Consider the following 23,953-nt stretch of genomic DNA (forward strand, 5'->3'; position numbering starts at 1 on the left):
TTTTTACTTTTTGAGACAGGACCTCAATTAGTTGCTGAGGCTGGCCTCAAATTTGCAATCCTCCTACCTCACCCCTCCCATGACCCCCCTCCCAGTCTTTGGGATTATAGGTGTGGGCCACTGCACTGGACCAATTTTGGTTTCTTAAAAGAGCGTCGGCTGGGTAATACACACAGGTAGTAATATAAACCTAGTGGTACCCAGTGGTAGAATGCCTGCCTCCTACCTGTGATGTACTGGGTTCAATCCTCAGCACCACATAAAAATAAATAAATAAAACAAAGGTATTGTGTCCATCTACAACTAAAAAAATTTTAAAAAGAGCACATACTATATATGCATAGAAGAAAAGCTTGAATTATTTGAATGATTCATCAAAAATATTGGGCTGGGAATGTAGCTCAGTGGTAGTGTGCTTGCCTAGCCTGCGCAAAGTCCTGGGTTTGATTCCCAGCACTCATCTCCCCTTCCCCCCAAAGTTAAATGATTACAAGTAATTTCAACCTCCTTTTTTTAAAAGAAACTTTTTCCTAAACATTCTGTATAAGCAAGTCCTTTTGTACTTAAAATGACAGAAACACAGTAATGAGATCTTCCCCTACAAAGTGTGGGCAACCAAATAAGCACTGATTTTCAAAGTGTGATCCTTGGACCAGCTGCATCAGCATCAGAGAGCTTGCTAGAAATGTAAATTCTCAGCATCTCCGTCTTGGGTGTGGGGTGGAAGTGGAACCCAGCAACCTGTAGTTTTATAAGCCTTCCATTTGATTCTGAAGCTTGTTATAGTCTGGGAACTGCTGTGTGAAGGCATAACCTGTAGCTTTGCTAGGCAAGGGCTCTATCGCTGAACTACACCCCTAAACTTCACCAGTATCTCGGATGAGGAATTATTTTTTTGTTTACGATATAAAAGTGCATAACAGTGTTAGAACTCCAAACTGTTGTCATGCTCTAAGGCTTTAGTAATTCAGTTCTTTGCACCGTGGGTGAGAAAAATGAAACTTTACTGCAGGTATAACTTTTAGCCACAGAAACAAAAACAAAAACCTTCCACGTATAGGGCACATCCAATTTTATAAGCATTCAATTAAAAATTAGCTCCAAGATAAACCTATATCATTACAAGCAAACTAACTTCAGAATAAAAAACAAACAACTCTTCCAGCCTGAATTAATTATTTGCAAAAAAACTTTTATTGAAAAATGTCCCCTTCAAAGTGGTAATATCACCGATCTTATGTATTATAAGGGTACACTATGAAACAAACATTATTTTGCATGGGGCAGGGAAAATTGGCGAGAAAATAATTAGTACTTGAAGGATTTCTCTTTCAAACACAGAATTTATTTTGAAGAAAATTGTAAACAATTACTAGGGGCAAATCAGTACTAACACCTTTCAGTAACCTTATAGACTCTGGTGCAGAAGGCTTTAAGAAACAAACGAAATTATATTTACAGTTAAAAGATCTTGTATGTGTATTTAAAACGCTACACACATCCAAAGTATTATTTTTACTATAAACTGTAAAGACGTACAGGGTATGAGAAGCCAAATGGCGCCTAGGCGAATTCTACTGGAGAAGAGGAAAAAGGCAGAAAAGGGAGTTCAAGTGCTTCGGTGGCTTAGAACAGCTGTGGGAACGAGAACAGAGAGGAGGGGCAGGAAAAAAAAAAGACCCAGAAAGGCACTCTGCGACTCAATCCACTATCCCCACCTCCACTCACACCCTTTATGATATCCAGACCGGACTAAACCATTTCATTCAACCTCCAGGCGCTCTATATCCCTGGGCATTTATTTACTGTATTTTTTTCACTGAAGGCCTTTCCATCCTCCTCCCCTTCTAGTAGTCCTAAACTTCACAACTCTCGTTTTAACACTCAATCCCTTAAACTGTTTTTACCAAGCTTCCCTGCATCCTCCCCTCTGCCCAAAGAGGAAGTGAGGCTGGACGCACCGCGGGGAACCCTAGGAAATGTGGTCTTTCTGACTTTCGCCTAGGCCAGTAGAGTAGGGAAGACCACAAAGGAGATCCAGTTAAAACTACAACTCCCGGCAGGCCAAGCGAGACACCCTCTTCCTTTTTCCACCCCCTTCCTATTGCCTTCCTCTTCCTTCTCTCCGTGGGCTCTGAACCGCGTGGCATCATCGTATTTGTAGTTCCTTCTGAAAGAAAGATCCTTAACACTCGATGGCCAAGAGCGGCCGGAAGACTCTAATTCCCAGAGGGTATAGCGGAAGCTGCGCCTGCGCACTCTCAGTGAGGGCGTGTATGTCTGTCTGAGGCGGAGAGAGCGAGAGTGAGTGAGTGTTGAGTGCGGGGTGGGGTGGTGGCCGTTACGTTCGGGGCAACGGCTACGGCAGTGAGAAGTAAGAAGAGAAACAGCGACCGGCGCTTCCGCCTTCGCTTAGGAGGAGGAGGAGCTGGTAGGGAAAGGAAACTGATTCGCCCTGGGCCTGGACTAGATCGAGTCGGGCCGGTGGGGTCTAGGCTATGAGCCTTTGAGGGTCGCTTGGGACGCGGAGCGAGACACGAGAGCCGAGAGCTATGTCTCAGCCGCCGCCGCCGCCTCCGCTGCCGCCGCCACCTCCTCCCCCTGAGGCTCCGCAGACTCCGTCGTCTTTGGCGGCGGCGGCGGCAGCTGCTCCGGGGGGGCTCTCGAAGCGGAGAGACCGGAGAATCCTTTCCGGGAGCTGCCCGGATCCGAAGTGCCAGGCGCGTCTGTTCTTCCCGGCCTCCGGTACTGTCAGCATCGAGTGTACCGAGTGCGGACAGCGGCACGAGCAGCAACAGCTGCTGGGGGTGGAGGAGGTGACCGATCCGGACGTAGTGCTGCACAACCTGCTGCGGAACGCGCTGCTCGGGGTGACGGGAGCACCCAAGAAGAACACGGAACTGGTAAAGGTGATGGGCCTTTCCAACTACCACTGTAAATTGTTGTCGCCCATATTAGCTCGCTATGGAATGGACAAACAGACAGGCCGGGCCAAGCTTCTCCGGGATATGAACCAGGGTGAACTGTTCGATTGCGCTTTACTGGGTGACCGCGCTTTCCTTATAGAACCAGAGCACGTTAACACGGTGGGCTATGGCAAGGACCGCTCGGGAAGCCTTCTATATTTGCATGACACTCTTGAGGATATCAAACGAGCCAATAAAAGTCAGGAATGCCTCATTCCAGTGCATGTGGATGGGGATGGACACTGCCTGGTGCATGCTGTGTCTCGAGCTCTAGTAGGCCGGGAACTCTTCTGGCATGCCCTGAGAGAGAATCTAAAACAGCACTTTCAGCAACACCTGGCCCGATATCAAGCCCTGTTTCATGACTTTATCGATGCCGCTGAGTGGGAGGACATTATCAATGAGTGTGATCCTCTGTTTGTGCCACCTGAGGGTGTTCCCTTAGGTTTGAGGAACATCCACATATTTGGCCTTGCTAATGTGTTGCATCGTCCCATAATTCTGTTAGATTCCCTTAGTGGCATGAGAAGCTCTGGTGATTATTCAGCCACCTTTTTGCCTGGGCTCATACCTGCAGAGAAGTGCACTGGAAGAGATGGTCATTTGAACAAACCAATCTGTATTGCATGGAGTAGCTCTGGTAGAAACCATTATATTCCCTTGGTAGGCATAAAAGGGGCTGCTTTACCCAAACTGCCTATGAATTTGCTTCCTAAAGCATGGGGTGTGCCTCAGGACCTTATTAAAAAGTACATCAAACTCGAGGAAGATGGTGGTTGTGTTATTGGAGGTGACAGAAGTTTGCAAGATAAATACTTACTTAGGCTTGTTGCTGCTATGGAAGAAGTCTTTATGGATAAACATGGTATCCATCCTAGTTTAGTTGCTGATGTCCATCAGTATTTCTATAGAAGGACAGGAGTGATAGGAGTTCAGCCTGAAGAGGTTACAGCAGCTGCTAAAAAAGCAGTAATGGATAATCGCCTTCACAAATGTTTGCTCTGTGGTGCCCTTTCTGAACTTCATGTTCCTCCAGAGTGGTTGGCTCCAGGAGGGAAACTGTATAACTTGGCAAAAAGTACTCATGGACAGCTGAGGCCTGACAAAAATTATAGCTTTCCCTTGAACAATTTGGTTTGCTCATATGATTCAGTGAAAGATGTTCTGGTACCAGACTATGGGTTGAGTAACCTAACGGCTTGTAATTGGTGCCATGGCACATCTGTGCGAAGAGTCAGAGGAGATGGATCTATTGTGTATTTGGATGGAGACAGAACTAATTCTAGGTCCACTGGTGGCAAATGTGGTTGTGGATTCAAACACTTTTGGGATGGTAAAGAGTACGACAATCTGCCAGAAGCTTTCCCTATCACTTTGGAATGGGGAGGAAGAGTGGTCAGAGAAACAGTGTACTGGTTCCAGTATGAAAGTGATCCATCTCTGAATAGTAATGTTTATGACGTTGCAATGAAACTTGTTACCAAGCATTTTCCAGGTGAATTTGGGAGTGAAATCCTAGTTCAGAAAGTTGTCCACACCATATTGCATCAGACTGCCAAAAAGAATCCTGATGATTATACTCCTGTAAATATAGATGGTGCTCATGCCCAAAGAGTCGGAGATGTGCAAGGACAAGAATCAGAATCTCAGCTTCCAACTAAAATTATTCTTACTGGACAGAAAACAAAAACTTTGCACAAGGAAGAATTAAATATGAGTAAAACTGAAAGAACTATTCAACAGAATATTACGGAACAGGCTTCTGCAATGCAGAAACGGAAAACAGAGAAGTTAAAACAAGAACAAAAGGGGCAGCCCAGAACTGTTTCTCCCAGTGCCATTCGTGATGGGCCATCCTCTGCACCTGCCACCCCTACCAAGGCTCCCTATTCACCTACAACTTCCAAGGAGAAGAAGATTCGAATAACAACTAACGATGGAAGACAGTCCATGGTTACACTTAAGTCTTCAACAACCTTTTATGAACTTCAGGAAAGTATAGCCAGAGAATTCAACATTCCTCCTTATTTACAGTGTATTCGCTATGGCTTTCCTCCTAAAGAGTTAATGCCACCACAGGCAGGAATGGAAAAGGAGCCAGTTCCTTTACAGCACGGTGACAGAATCACAATAGAGATTCTAAAAAGCAAAGCAGAAGGTGGTCAGTCTGCTGCAGCACACTCTGCCCACACTGTGAAACAAGAAGAGATTGCTGTTACTAGTAAACTGTCATCTAAGGAACTTCAAGAGCAAGCTGACAAGGAGATGTACTCCTTATGTCTTTTAGCAACATTAATGGGTAAGATTAATTTAACTCAAATGGTATTTCTTAATTGTGAATGTAATGTTTCTTTGGAGAAAAAAAAATCTGTGGTTACTGTAAATATTTGATTATATATTTTCAGAGAAAATTGTTTAGTGATTTTGATCGTAGATGTTTAACGTGATTATTGAGTGACTATAAGGAAAACAACTACAAAGTGAAAGTAGTTCCTCAACTGTCACCAGATTATTTAAATATATCTTGTTTTTACAGTAGCTTTTCTTTTTAAAAAATGGATTTTTAATGTATCTATTTAAAGCCTTTTCATTTTTTCCCTCTAAGCTCTCTTTGGCCTTTCCATGTTGTTCATTTTTCATTTATTTTTAAATTTCATTTTCCTGCCTGTCATGTGACTAGGACTTCCTGCTTGATGAATTGCAGTTTCTGGTGTTTATTCTTGCTGCACTCCTTTCTAAGAGTCTCCTCTGTTTCCTGTTCTCTTTCCTAATTCACTACAGTTTTCTTATGTGTTCATTTGATATGTGTTTAGGTAATTTTAGTGCTGAGTGAATCTTTACCATCTATTATAATGAACTATTATAGCTCATGAGAAACATAAGAAATAGATAGATGTTAATGGGGCTAAGAAGTATTTCTTTTTAAAAATGCAACATAAAGGAAAATATCATCCAAATATGTAATTTAAAGCTTTAGATGATTTGGGATACTGTTCAGTGGTGCACCTTTCACATTATCTGTATTTGCTTAGTCTTTGTTTTTAAGTCACTGTTAATATGCTTTACTGAGTCTTTTAAAGTATGAAGTAAAATCTAAATATTTTAGATGTTAGAACGGTCTTATTTTTGCTGAAATTAGAGCTTTCAACTAGAAGGGGGATCTGGGGTTTGATTGTGTTTTTTAAGAGTGCTAAATAGCAGTGAATTGGCCTTGACCTGCTAAAATGAAGATTATTTTTTCCTGGATTATTAAATTTGGGGACTCATTAGTTAGTGGGAGATCTACAAACTCTGCACAAATTTATAACTTGATATTGTTGATTTTAGTTAGGTAGACATAGTAATTGAATTGGAGTATATATAAGGACTTGTCCTAAGCTGTTTACATATTTCTGTCTCTTTTAAGAGTTTTTAGTTTCTTAGAAGCTGCATGGGAATAGAGGAAAGATGATGTGATCTTTGGAGACAGACCTAGAATTTGAATGTTGGCTCCACTACTTATTAACTTAGTGATTTCAGGCAAACTACTTAATTCCTCAGTACTTAAGTTGCCTCTTTATACAAAATACCCTTTGAAGTTTGTATGTAAGGGCAATAGTGAAGTATTCCTAGAACTCTATAAAATTTTAAATAATATCCATTAAAAAATGGATAAAACTATATACATGCAGAAGGCATTTTAAAAGACTGGCATTCTCCCTGGTCAAAAACAGGGAAGAGATGGTCTTCCTCAATACAAGATGAACTCCTGAGAATGTGGCTCATATCTTATCTAACCTTGTATATTCAGTTCCTACTATATTGCCCAGCAGTTTTGATTGAATTCAATAGGTGACATTAACTCATCTAAAGAAAGGCTGTATCTGCAGAAATGGAATGGATGGTCAGCACTGAACATTGAAAAAGAGTCTGAAAAGCAGAATTTGGCAATGTTTATACACTGCTGTACAAAGGAAAAAGATACATCATCTGGGGTTCATGATAATTCTGGTAACTAGCAAGGTAATCTTTGCTGAAGGACAGGAATATTATATCAGTCCTGCCATGGCCTCTGAGAGATCTCAATCTCTTTGCCTGATTCCATATTCATGAAGGATTTATTTTTTTTATTCACTTAGTATCCTGATAATAAATTGTGATGTACAGGTGAGAGTGCAGATAAAGATTATCTTTAGAAGGCTATGTTCTCCATTGTGGATTAATAAATTGGCATGGGTGGGATTATGATCAGTAGTCTTGAATACTGGAGCAGCAGGATAATATATTTCTATTTTTGTTTGTTTTTAATATTTATTTTTTTAGGTGTAGATGGACACAACACAATGCCTTTATTTTTATGTGGTGCTGAGGATCGAACCCGGGGTCCTGCTTGTGCTAGGCAAGCGCTCTACCGCTGAGCCACAGTCCCAGCCCCAGGATAATATATTTCACAATGAAAATTACAAAAATGTAATTCTGCTTTTAGTTACCTTTTTTTTTCAGTTGTAGATGGGCCTTTATTTTATTTATTTATATATGGTGCTGAAGATCTAATCCACTGCCTCACACATGCTAGGCAAATGCTCCATCACTGAGCCACAACCCCAACTCCTATTTACCTTTTTTGAATTTGGTGTGAGCTTCCTGGACCTGAAAATCTAAGAACTAGACCATGAACTGATATGAGTTTACCAAGATAATGTCTTTCTGTTCTGATCCCTTCCCTCTTCACCTGTAGTATTTTAAGTTGCTGTCCACAAATCCACAGTTTCTTTATATCTTCTACTTCCATTGTCAACACAAAATAATTTGAATGTAAACATGTTTTAATTTTATAGCAGTAGCACTTGAGAGATTTTCTGCTTTAAAGTACTAAGACAGTGCCTCTCCCTCTCTTAATATTATTTTTATCCCTCTAATTTTCTTATAACTATGAATTATATAAAAATATTATTTTAAAAAATATATATTTTTTTATTTATATGTGGTGCTAGGGATTGAACCCAGTGCCTCACACATGCTAGCACTCACCCCAGCACTCCTAGAAGATATTCTTAATAAAAAGATACGTTTATAAAAATGTCAATTTGGGGATAATTATATACACACAACTGTATAGAAAGAGTACAGGGGAACTTTTGGTGTTTTTGAAAATTTAGAAAAGATTAGAAAATTGCAAATTTTGAAATGTAGAAATTACTTTGTGAATTAATAAATGTGAAATAAGCTGCCTCTGTGTTAGTGTAGAAAGTAGTTTATCAAGCTTTGTACTGTTCAAATTGTGGGCTCCCTGTCATTTAGGGTTAGGGTTTAAATAAATATTCCCCTCTTAAGATTTTTTTGTTTTATTGTGGTACTAGAGATTGAACTCAGGATCCAGGTGTGCTGTGCCACCAAGCTATACCCCAGTCCCTTTTTTTTTTGGACAGAGTCTCAGTAAGCTGCCCAGGCTGGCCTTGAACTTTCTATCCTTCCTGCCTCAGCCCCCCAGGTCACTGGGATTACAGGCATTTTGCCACCACCCCTGACTCCTTCTTAGGGTTTGAGAGAGACCTTTGCTGATCATTCAAAGTAGGTTACCTCTATTTCTATGCCCTTTTAATTTCTCTTATAGCACCTATCACAAGTTTTAATGATCTTTTTTGTTGGTTTAATTATTTATTTGCTTCCCTCACAAGATCATAAAGTCCACAAAATATCATAAAGTCTTTTATTCACTAATGAATATTATTACTTAGGACAAGACCTAGGACTATAGTAGGTACCAAGTAAATGCTTGCTGAATGGATGAATGTACATTGTTTCAGCAAAATAGATGTATGCTATGAGCTCAAGACCACACTGGAGGTACAATTATGAATGAGACACAGGCCTTACCCTCTATAAACTTACCTGCAGTATCTCCACTGATGGAGTTCCTATACTTTTATAGTTTTCATCAACACATTGCCAGCCTTCTTTTCTACAGACATAAAAATTATAAAACCACAATATATGACGTACATAGTATTTTAGAAAACCTCATTGTCATATGTATACATAGAAATTATATGTCTTTATTAAATAGGCTGACTGTGTAATAGCCAGGAACATATTTATTCCTTCTTTTGCTTTTAAATAGAATGTTCATTGAATAGAATTTGTCTGTTATATATGTCAACAAAACAATGAGTAAGTGCATCAATCTTTTACTCTATATAAACCATTCATGGAACTAGTCGTTTTGAATTACATGGTGGTATAAAATAAAATAAACTGATTCTACCTATAATATATCACATGTTTTAATCTGGTTTTTTTTTTAGACCACTGAACTTACTTTTTATAGACCATCATCTTCAAATAGTACTTGCATGATCCCAATTCTAGCTTTGCAAAATATGTTACTAAAATTTCTTGTAGATCAGTTTGTGTGTGTGTGTGTGTGTGTGTTTTCATGGTAAATATGATGGTTGGTACATGATGCACCAAAAATATGAGGCTAGTTTCTTTTTTCTTAGTATTATATTTCATTGTTTCTAGTTTTGTTTTGTTTTCCCAAGAGGTAAAGACAGGTTTAAGGTGAAAAACAGAATATGTCATTTGGAGTTATTTAAATGGAATTAGTTTACTAATAATTTTGATATTGGTTCAATCCCCAGACTCAAAAATAAAAAATACACGATATTTTGTAATTTTATTATTTTGTAATACTTTTTTTCCTTCTTTTTTTGGTAGCTCTGAGGACCAAATCCAGGGCCTTGTGCATGCTAACAAGCAAATGCTTCACCACTAACTGTAACCCAAGCCCCATAACACCTCTTGATGTCTATAAGTGCCTTGAGATTTTCCAGAATCACATTTGAGATTCAGATGTTTAATTTTTTATGACCTTGAACGTGAATATTATTATTGCATTTTTCTGTTTTATTTTCAAATGTGTGAAGGACAGTTTTAAATCTAGGTAGTATTTGTGCATATTATTCTTTATATGCCATCTGATAGCCTTTCTATTGATATATATGTAATGTTGGGGCAGCCTTCAAAAATTGAATAAAACTAATACTATAGATGTATCTTAAGATAAATAATGCACATTATAAATGGAGATTTTATATAATCATGCTTTGAAGATTTAAGTATTTATTCCTTTCTGTGCTCAGCTATCTCTTTTTTCCTTCATGTTTTTCAACTACAAGATAATAGTTTTAAAATTTCAATAGGGGGAGGGTAAAATATGGTAGTTCTTAACATTTCTTAACATTTTCACTTCCCAGAGAAAATCATTATTAATGTGTTGGAATGTATCCTTTCAGACTGTGTGTGTGTACACATCTATACACAATTGTGCATGTATGTGTGTTAGAAATATATCCTTTAATACTGATTCTAATCCTAAAAGCTGTATGACTGGTTACTCTTAAGGTAATAAGTATGAGATGAGAAAATGGTATGCTTTTCTTAGAAAGTTTTAACTATTGGTAGAGTAAATAAATTTTTAAATGGGAGAATCTATAGGAAGAGGGGAGAGGTGGCAACAATTTTTTTAGCAAATGAATACCTTTAGGATTCTCTCTAGTAGAAACAGTCCTGTAAATTTAGAACTACTTAATTCAAATTATTTTAAAAAATTGGAATTATTTATTTCAAATGTGTTGTTTATTTTATGATGGTAGATACTTGATTTCAGAGTTTTAAGTATTTCTTTTGGAGCTTTATATTTCATACAAACATTAGATTTTGAAATTTACTACCTTCATAAATTGCAAAGTAGAAACCTTAAATTGCCTTTTTGTTTATTTAATATACTTTTATTTTTAATTGGCACATAGTAATTGTGCATATTTATGGTGCTCAAGGTGACATTTCAATACATGTATATGATGTATAATGATCAAATCACAATTATTGGCCTATCACCTAGGTCACGTTTTATTTTATGTGTTGGGAATCCTCTCTACTAGCTCTTTTGGATTGAACAATTAATTGTTGTCAACCATAGCTATCCACTGTGCTGCACAAAGTTAGAATTTATTTCTCCTATTCAACTTCCCTCTCTACCCATTAACCATCCCCTTCCCATTTCTTCCTTCCCCATAATCTTCCCCCAAATTGCCTTTAAATATTTAAAATTTGAAAATTATATGATGACCTTTTAAACTCATTTAAACTCATTTTTAACCCCATTTGGTTATTACAAAAAGTTAGAAAACATATTTTGAATTTTTTTTTAACAATTTTTTTTTAAAAAAAATATTTCTTATCAAATGGGAAAAAATTGGATAAATGAAAGGAAAAAACATCATAATACCATTACCATATTTAACCACTATTTAGGTAGAACTCAAAGATGTAGAAGGAAAGACTGGTGGGAGACAAAGTGTGAACAGAAATCATTTATGATGGTATGGTGGTGGTATAGACTTTTTCTATATTTATTTATATATGTATTTATTTTATATATATATATATATATATATATATATATGACAGTGGAATGCATTACAATTCTTATTACACATATACAGCACAATTTTTCATATCTCTGGTTATATACAAAGTATATTCACACCAACTTGTGTCTTCATACGTGTACTTTGGATAATAATGATCATCACGTTCCACCACCATTTCTAACCCCATGCCCCCTCTCTTCCCCTCCTACCCATCTGTCCTATCTAGAGTTCGTCTGTTCCTCCCATGCTCCCTCTCCCTATCCCACTATGAATCAGCCTCCTTTTTCTATATTTATATACACATAGAATACATTGGAAAGAAGAATTTTACTGTTGTTCTTTGAAGAAACAGTTAAATTATAAAGTAAAACTAATTGAAGACTATAGTAGAAAAATATGCATTAACATATTTGATAGAGGTGTTACCATACCATTCCTATTCTGTAAGAGTTGCTTTCTAGTGAAATGGTAGAAAAAAATCATTGTCACTTTGTTTCTGCTATTATTTTGGTTTATTAGATTCTTGAAAACAGATGGTACTATTAATTGTTTTGTAGTATACTTTAAAAAATAGTTATCAGTATGCTGCTTCAGTTAAGTTTTTTCTGGATTGCTTTCAGGCATTGTTTAAAATTTAAAAACCTCATTTGTAATATTCTTTCTATACATTCATTCAACCATTACTAAGAATGCTATTGTTTGTTTAGCACTGTGTCAAGTCTTGGGAATGGAAAATCTGATAGGCCACTGACCTTGCCCTGAATCTGAAAATCTTTTTAGTTTAGAAAGAGAAAGAGGCAAAGTAAACTAAATTAGCCTGCAGTATGATAGGGTCTAAGGTATTGATGTACATGTGAACCTCAAAGAAGGATACCTATGTAACTATCTCTCAGAAAAACCTAGAGGGAATGACACCTAAATTGAGTTTTAAAGAATGTGTAACAATTATTGGCCTTTAGGGAATTAGAGCCATGTGGTTTTGTTGCTTTATAAAAATCAAGACTAGGTATGATGTGAAGTGGAACAGCAGGTAAGGGTCAACTCTTCCACAGCGCTTTTTATGCCATGAGAAAGGAACCTGGACTTTACCATGTGGGTTTGGGAAACCAGTAAAGGTTTAACTCTGAAGGCTGTTTGGTAGATGGATTTGGGGAGCACAAGACTCAAGGGAAAATCACATATGAGGTAGTGGCAGTAATCTAAGTAGAAAACAAGGCCTGATCAGAACAGTAGTAGTAGGAGGGATGGAGACAAGTGTGAGACTCTGGTGGACTTGTGCTAAGTATCTGATCTTTGATCCCTTTTGTGGTTTCTTTTTTTTTTTAATATTTATTTTTTTTTAGTTGTAGTTGGATACAATTTATTTATTTATTTATTTATTTATTTATGGTGCTGAGGACTAAACCCAGGGCCTTGTACGTGCTAGGCAAGTGCTCTACCACTGAGCCACAACTGCAGCCCCCTTTTCTCATTTCTATTACCAGTAAACATGACTTCATTGAAGGTATTTGTATACCAAAGGAAATAATTCACCTTTTTTTTTTAACAAGTTGTTGATGTCTAGATTTCTATAAGACCGGTCCATGTGCTGCCAAATTTGACCTCTAGTGGAGGTATTTGTATAACCAAAGGAAGTGATTCGCTTTTTTTCCCCACCTTGAACCAGTTGTTGATACCATAATTTCTATTAAAAAAAAGACTGGACGTGCTGTCAAATTTAACAATATTTGGTCGCTAGTGGAGGTTTAGTATCAATGAAAAAGGCATAAGCTTTGGGAATGATAAACAATTCAAATCCTAACTCTGCCACTTACTAGCTGTGTTTTCTTGGGAGAGCTTTTAAAATAATCTGAATTTGTTTCCATGTCAGTAAAGTACAGCTTAGTTGTGATGAGTAAATAAACTATATAAAAAGTGTCTTCTCAGAGACAGGTAGAGAATAGAAGCTTAGGAGGATAAGGGACTTATCCTCCCATAAATTTGAAGGTGGTAAAAATTGGTTCTTAGCAGAGGGAAGGTAAAAGCAAAAAACTTACCCTAATAATTAAAATTAAGCTATGCATACAGTATAAATAAATATACACATTATATCCATGGCATTCGAAGTAAAGTAGTAAAAATGATATTTTTCTTGTTAGTATACAGTGGTCAGTTCTGAATGGGTTATCATTTTGGTACCTGTTCAGTTTCTTACCAAAAAAAAAATAAGCACAACCATTTTTTAAAATGTTTTCCTAATAAATGATATACTAAAGTATTTTAGAGAATACTGAGTATCTTGAGAATAACATTAACAATAATTAAATGAATGGTTATTGCCACAAAAATAATGTATCCAAATGAAATTTAATGATAAGTTCAGCAATCAGAGTTTTTATGAGTATTTATTAATATTTCTGTATATGGGCAGTTATTAATATTCAAAGAATTTAATGAAACATCTGTGTCTTACCCTTAAATATGACTCTTCTAGTAATAGTATTGCATCATTAGTATTAAATAAAGTGTGTATGTGTAATTAAATGTTTTGGTTAACTGAAATTTTAAAAAATTTTAAGTGCCGAGACTTTCTAAATTTGTGTATATTATGCTGAGGATAACTTTAGCCAATTACCATACAAATTCGTATTCCTGTTTATGAATGTGGGAAGAGATTAGAACTCAAGAGAGATTATAAGTATATAGTGATTAATTAGGATTATTAGTTATTCTCATCTAAAGCTTAAGTCAGATCTTGTAGCAAAGATAATTTAACAATTTATTTCTTAAAATTAACTAAAAATTTTCTGATAATAAAAGTGCTTACATGTACATTAACAGGTTAGAAAATCATGAAAGTATAAAGAAGCAAATAAAGACAACCATATTCCACAAATGAAGTTAACTTTAATGCCCTTTTCATTCTTTGACTCTTCAAAGGTGATTATCATACTCAACTTTTTTTGGTGGCCAGGGATTGAATCCAGAGCCTTGTGCATGCTAAGCCTGTGCTCTATGTTCTACCACTGAGGTACATCCCCAGCTAGTCATTCTCAACTTTTTGTTTGAAACTTATTATTAAAATAGATAATAAAAGATAAAATAGATAATCAAAGGATGCTTTTGGAAAAAAAATATTTTTGTGAAATAATAGTTGGTTTGTGGATATTTTATGGTCTTTTAAAGATTATTCTGAATATCTTCAACAAATAATTTTTCTCTTAAATTTTTATTTTTATAGTCAACTTTAGAACAACAGAATACAATGTTAATTATTTGTGTGCAGTCTGTTTTTCTCCCTAGCCCCTTCTTTTTATTTTTACTTTTTTTAACATAAATATAAAATATTCAATTTTATATTTTATTTTAAAAAATAGATATCTTTTTATAACCTTTTCTGTTCTAGTCCAGAATTTGCAAACTAGTTTCCGTTGAGCTGGATTGACTTTTCAGATACATTTGTTTAATATACAAAGTCAACTCATGTAGTTTTAAAGACATTTTAAAATTAGCTCCTACATATTAAAAATTTGGATTTCCTGGATGTGATGATGCAGGTCTGTACTCCCAGATACTTGGGAGGCTGAGGCAGAAGAATTGTAAATTTGAAGTCAGGCTGGGCAATTTATGAAGTTCTTGTCTCAAAATGAAAAAAGGGCTAGGGATGTCGTTCAGTGATGAAGTGCTTGCCTAACATGCGTGGGTACAGGATTCAATCACCAGTTCTACAGGGGTAAAATTTTTTGGATTTCTGGCCTCTATTGAAAAGCTCCATGGTATTGAAACAGTGGGTCTGTACTCTTCTATGATAGTACTTGGCAGTGGCTGCCACCTTTAAATGGTTCATTCATTTTCTAGGGTGCCACTATATCATTTCTCTATGTGCACCTGGATGCTTCACTCAGGAGTTCTGTCTTGAAATCTCTGTTCTAGTGTGATCTGCATTAAAGCAACCCTGGGTGGACAATAACCTCTTTTTTGTTGTTGTTGTTGTTGTTTAAACTGTTATCTGTTTTTGTCTTACAGGTGAAGATGTATGGTCTTATGCAAAGGGACTTCCTCACATGTTTCAGCAGGGTGGCGTATTCTACAATATTATGAAGAAAACCATGGGTATAGTTAATTCCTCATTTTATTCTTAAATAATATTTCCACATGAGCTTTTATTAGATTAAGAAAGTTCAAATAGTATTCTATTGAAAATATTTCTAGCCAGGCATAGTGACACCTGCCTGTGGTCCGAGGTGCTTATTAGTAGGCTGAGGTAGGAGGATCACTTGAACTTAGAAGTTTGAGGCCAGTCTGGGCAACATAGGGACACCCTGTTTAAAAAGGAAAAAGTGTGTGTGTGTGTGTATTTCCAAAATTAAATTTTAAGTATATACAGTTCTTTAGCAGTCTGCCTAGTTAAATTGGATAACTTTCCTGACATAGGTAGCTGGTTTTCTGTTCTGTTACAAAATTACGAAAAATTCCTATCACTACCTTGCTTCCATTTTCTAATTTAAATTATATATATGATTCTCAACAACTAAAAGACAAGTTGTGAAATTAGAATCATATTTTGTTTTAATGCTGGTGACTATCCCAGATCCAGATAATATAGTATCTTTGTTGTTTTTGTGTTTTAGCCATAATTATATTTCATTGCTTTCTAGGTTTTAGGAAATAGCCCGTTTTACATTTAACTTCTTTGACATTGTGTGTTTATTATTTATAAAGATATATGTATTCTTATGTATCTGTCAAACTGTGCCTTCAGAGTTTTAAAGTCTGAAGAAAGAAGTTGCCAGGGCATGTTTTTCAACCTCACACATTTTTTTTAAAGATTGGACGTGAATGCTTTTGTCCCTGGATTTATCACTGGCTTATCTCACTATTTCACCTACCGGTCTGGCCTTGTTAGATAGGAAGGGTAAAATCTCTGTTTTATTTTCAATTCTTCCTGTACACATTTCTTTCTTTCTTTCTTTGAAAAAAATCCCTCCAAGTTGGCTGTTATAGAAATGTGCAAACATACACACAAGTAGAAAAAACATTAGTGAAATCCTATTTATGCACCGTTTACCCCATTCTTAACTGAACTGTTTTTAAGTAAATCTTAGACATACTTAAGTATGTATCTCTAAAGATAAATGCTTTTTTTTCTTCTAAAAAATAATCATAATACTATTGTCACATCTAAAATGTAAACAACCATATATTTTATTTATTCATTATTATTTTTTTTTTAATGTGGTGCTGGGGTTTATACTTGTGGCCTTGTACATGCTAGGCAGGAGCTCTACCACTGAGCTACAACTCCAGCCATCTTAACAATAATTTTTTAGTATCATCAAATAGTCATTTATTGTTTAAATTTCATTGATATTTGATTTTTTTATTGTCTGTCTCAAAAAATGGTGTGTGTTTTTGTTCATTTGAATCAAAAACCAAAGAATGCCTTTCTTTCTTTCTTTCTTTCTTTTTTTAAAGATATTATAATTGAGACATAATATATAGAGTAAAATTCATCTTAGGTTGAATACCACTTATCTGAAATTATTTGGCCCAGAAGTGTTTTAGATTTGGGATTTTTTTTTAATTTTTGGAATATTTGCACATTTATAGTGAGATATCTTGGGTGTGGGACCCAAGTCTAAATACAAAGTTCACTTGTGTTTCATATATACCTATACACATAGCCTGAAGGAAATTTTGTGAAATATCTTAAATAATTTTGTGCATGAGACAGGGTTTCACAATGTGGAATTTTCCATTGGTGGCATTGTGTTGGGGTTCAAAAAAGTTTTGGATCTTGGAACATTCTGGATTTTGGATTATTGGATTTGGGTTGCTCAATCTGTACATGAATTTTGAGAAAAATGTATGGTCATGTGACCACCACATTCAACATACAGAATACTTCCATTACTCCAAAAAGTTGTCTTCTGCTCCTTTTAGTCAGCTCTCCTCCCTTATCTTCATTCCCTGGCAACTACTGATTTGTTTTTTGAGTCTGTGTTTGTTTTTTTCACATTACCATATAAGTGGAATCACTTAGTGTTACCTTTTTGTGTTTGGCTTCTTTAATTTAGCGCAAGAATTGACAAACCATGGCCAGAGAGCCATATCAGATCTGCTGCCCACTGTGTATAGTGTTGTTGGAATACAGCCATAATCATGTTTACATATTGTCTATAGTTGCAATTTGCACTGTAGTAACAGTTGAATAGTTGGGGTTTTTTTTTTTAAATATTTTTTTTAGTTGTAGATGGACACAGTACCTTTCTTTTATTTATTTATCTTTGTATGTGATGCTGAGGATTGGACCTAGGGCAAGCACTCTATCACTGAGCTACAACCCCAGCCCAAAGTTGAATAGTTGTGACAGAGACATTATAATCCACAAAACCTAAAATATTTATCATGTTACCCTTAATAAAAATTTTTGCCTATTTCTGTTTTGTTTTTTAGTTATAAAGGAAAGAGGTTTATTTTGGCTCATGGTTCTGGCCTAAGGTTGAGGGTCCTTATATCTGTGGTCTACAGTCTGATTATGGTCTTCTTGCTGGCAAAGTCCTGAGACCATGTAGGCCATCACATGGCAATGAGACGATGAGGCATGAGACAATGAGCATGTGTGTGCCCTATTTCTCTTTTAACATCCATTTGAGATTTATCTGTCTTTTTTAAAATTTTTAATACAATTATTTTGTTTATTTATTTTTATGTGGTGCTGAGGATCGAATCCAGCGCCTCGCATGTGCTAGGCGAGCGCACTACCACTGAGCTACAACCCCAGCCCCCCTAAATATTTTTTTTAACATTTATTTTTTTTAGTTGTTGTTGGATACAATATTTTTAATTAATTAATTTATTTGTATGTGGTGCTGAGGATCGAATCCAGGGCCTTGCCCGTGCTAGGTGAGCACTCTACCGCTGAGCCGAAACCCTAGCCCCTGATTCAAATATCTTTTAGATAGTAAACATAAAATATTTATCTTAAAAATAAAATCAAATTGATTGTTTTACTTTGTTGCAAAGTATGAGTCAGGCTTCATTTTTTTATGTATGAATGTTCAGTTGTTCCAGCACCATTTGTTGAAAAGGCTATATTTTATCCACTGAGTTACTTTGGCATCTTTGTCAGAAATAACAGTTGACTCTGAATTGTGCACTTAAAAAGCATGAATTAATATCATATGCAAAATATACCCTCAATAATTTAGTTCTAAAAAATTGACCACATATGTGTGGGTCTAGTTCTAGAATCTTTTTTCTCTTTTGTTGATTTATGTCTCTCCTTTCATCAATGCCATATTCTAATTATTGTATCCTTATAATAATTCTTTAAATCAGTCACTGTGAATCCTTCTCTTTAGTCTTTTTCAAAATAGTTTTGGATTTTGTGGGTCCTTTGTTTATCCGTATAAGTTGTAGAATAAGCTTGTCAATTTCTACAAAAAAGTCTGCTGAGATTTTTATTGTGATTACTTTGATTATGTAGATCAAATCAGGGATACTTGATACCTTGACAACACTGAGACTTCCAGTTGGTGAAACTGTTATGTTTCTCTGCTTAAGTCTTAATTTCATCAAAATTTTGTAATTTTTTAGCATACAGATCTCAAGTACTTTGTTAGATTTATACCTAAATATTGATGGTTTTTCAGATGCTGTCATAAAAGATGCTTTTTTAAAAAAATCAATTTTTTCTGGTGTTCATTGCTAGTTCATGGAAATAAAATTGTTTTTATTTCTTGACCTGCACCTTGTGACCTTGCTAATAAATTCACATTAGTTCTTGTAGTTTTTTATTTTAGCAAATTCTTTGGAATTGTCTATAGGTCATCATGTCTTTTGCCAATAAAAGACAGTTTTCTTTCTCCTTTTCAATCTGTATACCTTTTATTTTTCTTGCCTTATTGAAATGACTAGGACCTTCAGTTCAGTATGGAATAGGTGTGATGAAAGCAGACTTGTTGCCTTGTTTCTTATCCTGAAAGGAACCATTCAGCCTGTGGATTTTTAAGAGATACCCTTTGTAAGATGGAATACATTCCCTTCTTTTCCCAAGTTTGTCAACAATAAATGTTGAGTTTAGTTAGATGTTCTTTTTCCACATCTATTGAGATGATCATATAGTTTTTCTCTTTCAGTGTCTTGAGAGGGCAAATTACATTGATTGACCTTTGAATGTTTAACCAACTTTGCATGCTAATTTGCTAATACTTCATTGAGTATTTTTATGATTATGTTTATGAGGGATAATAGTGTATAGTTTTCTTGTAATAACTTTAACCAGGGTACTACTGACTTCTTAAAGTAGTTTTGGAAAGCATTCCTTCCTCTTGTTTTCTACTAGATTTTGTAACGGCTTTGATATTACTTCTTTTTTTAATGGTTTAATAGAATTCATCAGTTACATTAACTTTGGAGCTTTCTTTATTGGCAGTTTTTTAAAAAATATTTTTTTTGGTTGTAGATGGACACAATATCTTTATTTTATTTATTTATTTTTATGTGGTGCTGAGGATCAAATCCAGTGCCTCTCATATGTGAGGCAAGTGCTCTACCACTGAGCCGCAACCCCAGCCCCTATTGGGCAGTTTTAAGGATGAATTTAATCTCTTTAACAGACTACTCTTCAAGTTATCTCTTCTTGGGTAAGCTCACACCATATACAAAATTAACTCAAAAAATGGATCAAAGACCTAAGTGTGAGAGCTATAACTAGAAAACTCTTCAAAGAAAACATAGGTGTAAAATTTCTTTACCTCCCAGATTAGGCAAAACTTTCTTAGATATGATGACACTGAAAGTATAAGTGACAAAAGCAAAAAGTAGATAGCTAAAAAGCAAATTTGTATTTGCAGAGGATATCATCAAGGAAACATAAAGACAATCCAGAGAATGGAAGAAAAATTTTCCAAACCATGTATCTGATAATGGACTTGTGTCTAGAATATAAAGAACTCTATAGCTCAACAAAAAAAGAAAGACATAACCATATTATTCAGGACCTAAAAAAATGAACAAAGGATGTAAATAGACATCTCTCCAAAGAAAATATGTAAACGGCCAACAGCACACGAAAAGGCGTTAATTTATCAGGAAAACAAAACCCAAAACCACTAGCATGACTGTAATAAAAAAAAGTCATATAATGAGAACTACTGACAGGGATGCAGAGAAAATGAAATCTTCATACACTGCTGGTGGGGTTGTAAGATGGCACAGCCACTTGGGAAAACAGTATAACAGTTCCTTAAAAGATTCAACAGAGTTTCTATATGACAAAGCAATTACGTTCTTCAGTGTTTATCCACAAGAAATGAAAGCATATGTCCACGTAAAACCTGGTAGCATTATTCATAATATCCCAAAGTGAAAACAATGCAAATGTCTGTGAGTTTTGATGACAAAACATTGTATATGCATACAACAGAATATTATCTATCAATAAAAAGGAATGAAGTGGGGGCTGGAGTTGTGGCTCAGTGGTAGAGTGCTCACCTAGTACATTCGAGGTCCTGGGTTTGATCCTTAGCATCAAAAAAAAAACCATAAATAAAATAAAGGTATTGTGTCCAACCACAACTAAAAAAAGAAAAAAGGACTGAAGTATTGGTACGTATTATATAGTTTGTGAAGACATTATGCTATATGAATGAAGCCAGTCACAAAAGACCATAAAATGAAATGTACAGAATTGAAACTATTACCTGTATATTGTTATTGAAATTTCACTGCACTTAGTAGCAGAGCACTAAGAATAGGCATACTTAGAAGGACTATAAACCAGTGTTCACTTAGGGCTGAGGATGATGAAGAGGTGGGAGGAAATCAAGAGTCACTGCTAAGGCTTCTTTTTGGGGTGATGAAAAAGTTCTAAAAATGTAGTGATGGTCATACAACTCAATATACTAGAAACCATTTAGTTTTAAACTTACAATGGGTGAATTGTAGATGAATTTACCTTAGTAGAGTTGTTGATTTTTAAAAAGTTTGTGTATACTGTTAACCTTATTAAGAGTTAATTTAGAACTCTGGAGTCAGAATATCTGAAGCCAAATTCTGTCACCTTCTTTGTGATTTCTCAATCTCAGTTTCTTTATTTGTAAAGGGGATATGATAATAATGTCAGGGTTGTAAGGATCAAGTGAGATCATATTTATAAAGTGGTTAACAAAGGGCCTAGTACCTAGTAAACACTAAGAAAATGTTTGCTGTTATGATTATGATTAATCCAGTTGTTATTACAGAATTAAACTGTGTGTGTGTGTGTGTGTGTGTGTGTGTGTGTGTGTAGTGTTGGGAATTAACCCAGGGCCTCATACATGCTAAGCATATGGTTTAACACGGAACTACATCCCCAGCCCATAAAGTTCCTCTTGACTGTAACAGAGTCATCTTGACTGTAACAGAGTCATTTTTTATTCATTTGTTTTGTTTTTTGAGACAGTCTTCATATGTTGCCCAGGCTGGTATTAAATTTGTGAGCTCAAGTGATCTTCCCTCCTCAATCTCGTGAGTATTTGGGACTGCAGGCCATTGCCACTATGCCTGGCTAACATAGACATTTGAAATGGATCATCATCATAAAATTATTTTATCTCCCTAAATACTTTCTCCTAGTATTAGTGGTAAAATTTTCTCTATTTCAAATGATAGATTCAGGTGGGAAATTTATTATTATCTTTTGGTCAAAGAATCAAAGCAGGGCTGGGGATATAGCTCAATTGGTAGAGTGCTTGCCTTGCATATATGAGGCCCTGGGTTCCACCCCCAGCACCACACACACACACACACACACACACACACACAAAAGAAAGCATATCAAGCCTTCCTCACCCCCAAGCGTACCATACTTCTATCCTCCAAAATAGGCAAAGAACATACCTCTCTTCATTCAAATCCACCCTAACAGATAGATGATGATTTGTACACTTGAGTAAAAATATTGCCCAACTTAACAACACTGAACTATTATTATTCCCATTCTTTATATTTGGAAAGGTATTTTTAAATTAATTGGCTTAAAATGTGGTAGTTTCCTTGCAGGTCTTGATACAGGGGTAAATGCAGAGATGAAATGGCAAATTTAGTTTTAACCCTGGTGTATGTATTCTTTATGTAATATTCAACTTTGCTTATGTTTAAACTTTATAAACAATGAAATTATATTATATACCTTCTTCTGTGACTTGCTTCTTTTGTAGAGCACTTTTTCAGATTCATCCATGTTGATGAGTTCAACTATAGTTTATTCATTTTCACTGTTGCATAATATTCTATTGTATTATTTTAAGACAATTCATCCATTGTTCTGCTGATGGACTTTTGGATGGTTTCCAGTTTTTTGATATAAGGTACCAGTGTAACCATAAATACTAGTATAAGTTGTCTTTGGCACATTTGAGTAATGGAATTGATTGATATGTAGTACAGAAATTTTAATGCAATTGATTCTTAGAATTCAAAGGACTATGTAAGTTATTTAAAACCTAAACAATTTATTTGAAAATTAATTCTTTTCTCTGATTATTTGAAATAGTCTCAAAGAGGTACTTTGGAACCACTCTTAACTTTCTGCAGGGAGAGAGGAGCCATTTGTAATATCTTATAAAGTTGAAGTTGCCTAAATTCCCACAAAGCATTTCAGAATTCATTCATTGTTTCCTTCTTAATTTCTACAGCACTTACTAATAACACTTTGCTCATTTCTGTTTTACTGCATACAACAGGCATCATAACTTTCTTGTTTATATAAACTTTAATAGCTGCATATTACTGCATATTGAATAGATATGTCATAATTTACTTAATCATTCTCTTGTTGAAATGTTAGATTGTTTCCCTGTATTTCGTTGTAAATTATATTGATGAATGGTATGGTACCATAACTCCTTCAAGGGTAAGCATCATGGCAGCAGCCTGGAAACTATTATAAAACCTTTTTTGATGTAATAGAAGAATTAAATGTTTTGACTCCCTGACTTACATAAGGCACTGTAGGTATGTGCTTTCTATACTTTCTTATTTAATCCTCAAATAATTAGGAGAGAGGAGATGGAATACCCATCACTGAACTTAACTGGTTGTATTCTAATAATCTATTTATATTGTCTGTCTTCAAAGAATTACAGTATTTTATTTTTAAATCCTCAGTCTGGTTTAGTTCCTGGAACATAGTGAGGCTCAATAGGTATTATCCATTGAAGTGGATGTTAAAAAGCTTCCTGAAATTACAAAGTTCTCTTTGCTACCTTGTGTCTGGATCCATAGTTTAATAGATATTTGGGGTAGGGCATCGGAAGATAGTAAACTGAATCCAGAATGTGCCCAGAAAAGTACTATTTGGAACACATCTTTGAGGATTATTATTTCTACTTTTTTTTTTTTGCCATTCTGGGATGAAACCCACAGTCCCACCATCCTAGGAATGTACTCTGCAACTGAGCTACACTGCCCTTGATTTTAATTTTTGCAAGTTGTTTGTTTTTTGTCAGTTGTTTCTGTTGAAAGTGTGTCGAGAGAAAATTCTACTTGGATTTTTATTAATTAATATTTTGCCTACCATTGAAATAAATGTTTATTTGAAATTATAAT

General features: G+C 35.4%; 1 protein-coding gene across 1 annotated transcript in view; it reads left to right on the forward strand.

Annotated features, from left to right (window-relative positions):
* Positions 1-2,276: 2,276 nt before the first annotated feature.
* Positions 2,277-23,953, forward strand: part of Vcpip1 (valosin containing protein interacting protein 1) — a 28,062-nt gene continuing 6,385 nt past the window's right edge. Inside the window, exons 1-2 of the mRNA XM_015485824.2 lie at positions 2,277-5,265; positions 15,386-15,472. Coding sequence (XP_015341310.1) covers positions 2,553-5,265; positions 15,386-15,472 — 2,800 coding nt within the window. The 5' untranslated portion in view covers positions 2,277-2,552. The remainder of the gene's footprint in view (positions 5,266-15,385; positions 15,473-23,953) is intronic.

The sequence above is a fragment of the Marmota marmota genome, unplaced genomic scaffold (assembly GCF_001458135.2).
Source record: "Marmota marmota marmota unplaced genomic scaffold, marMar, whole genome shotgun sequence".
Taxonomy (NCBI): Eukaryota; Metazoa; Chordata; class Mammalia; order Rodentia; family Sciuridae; genus Marmota; species Marmota marmota.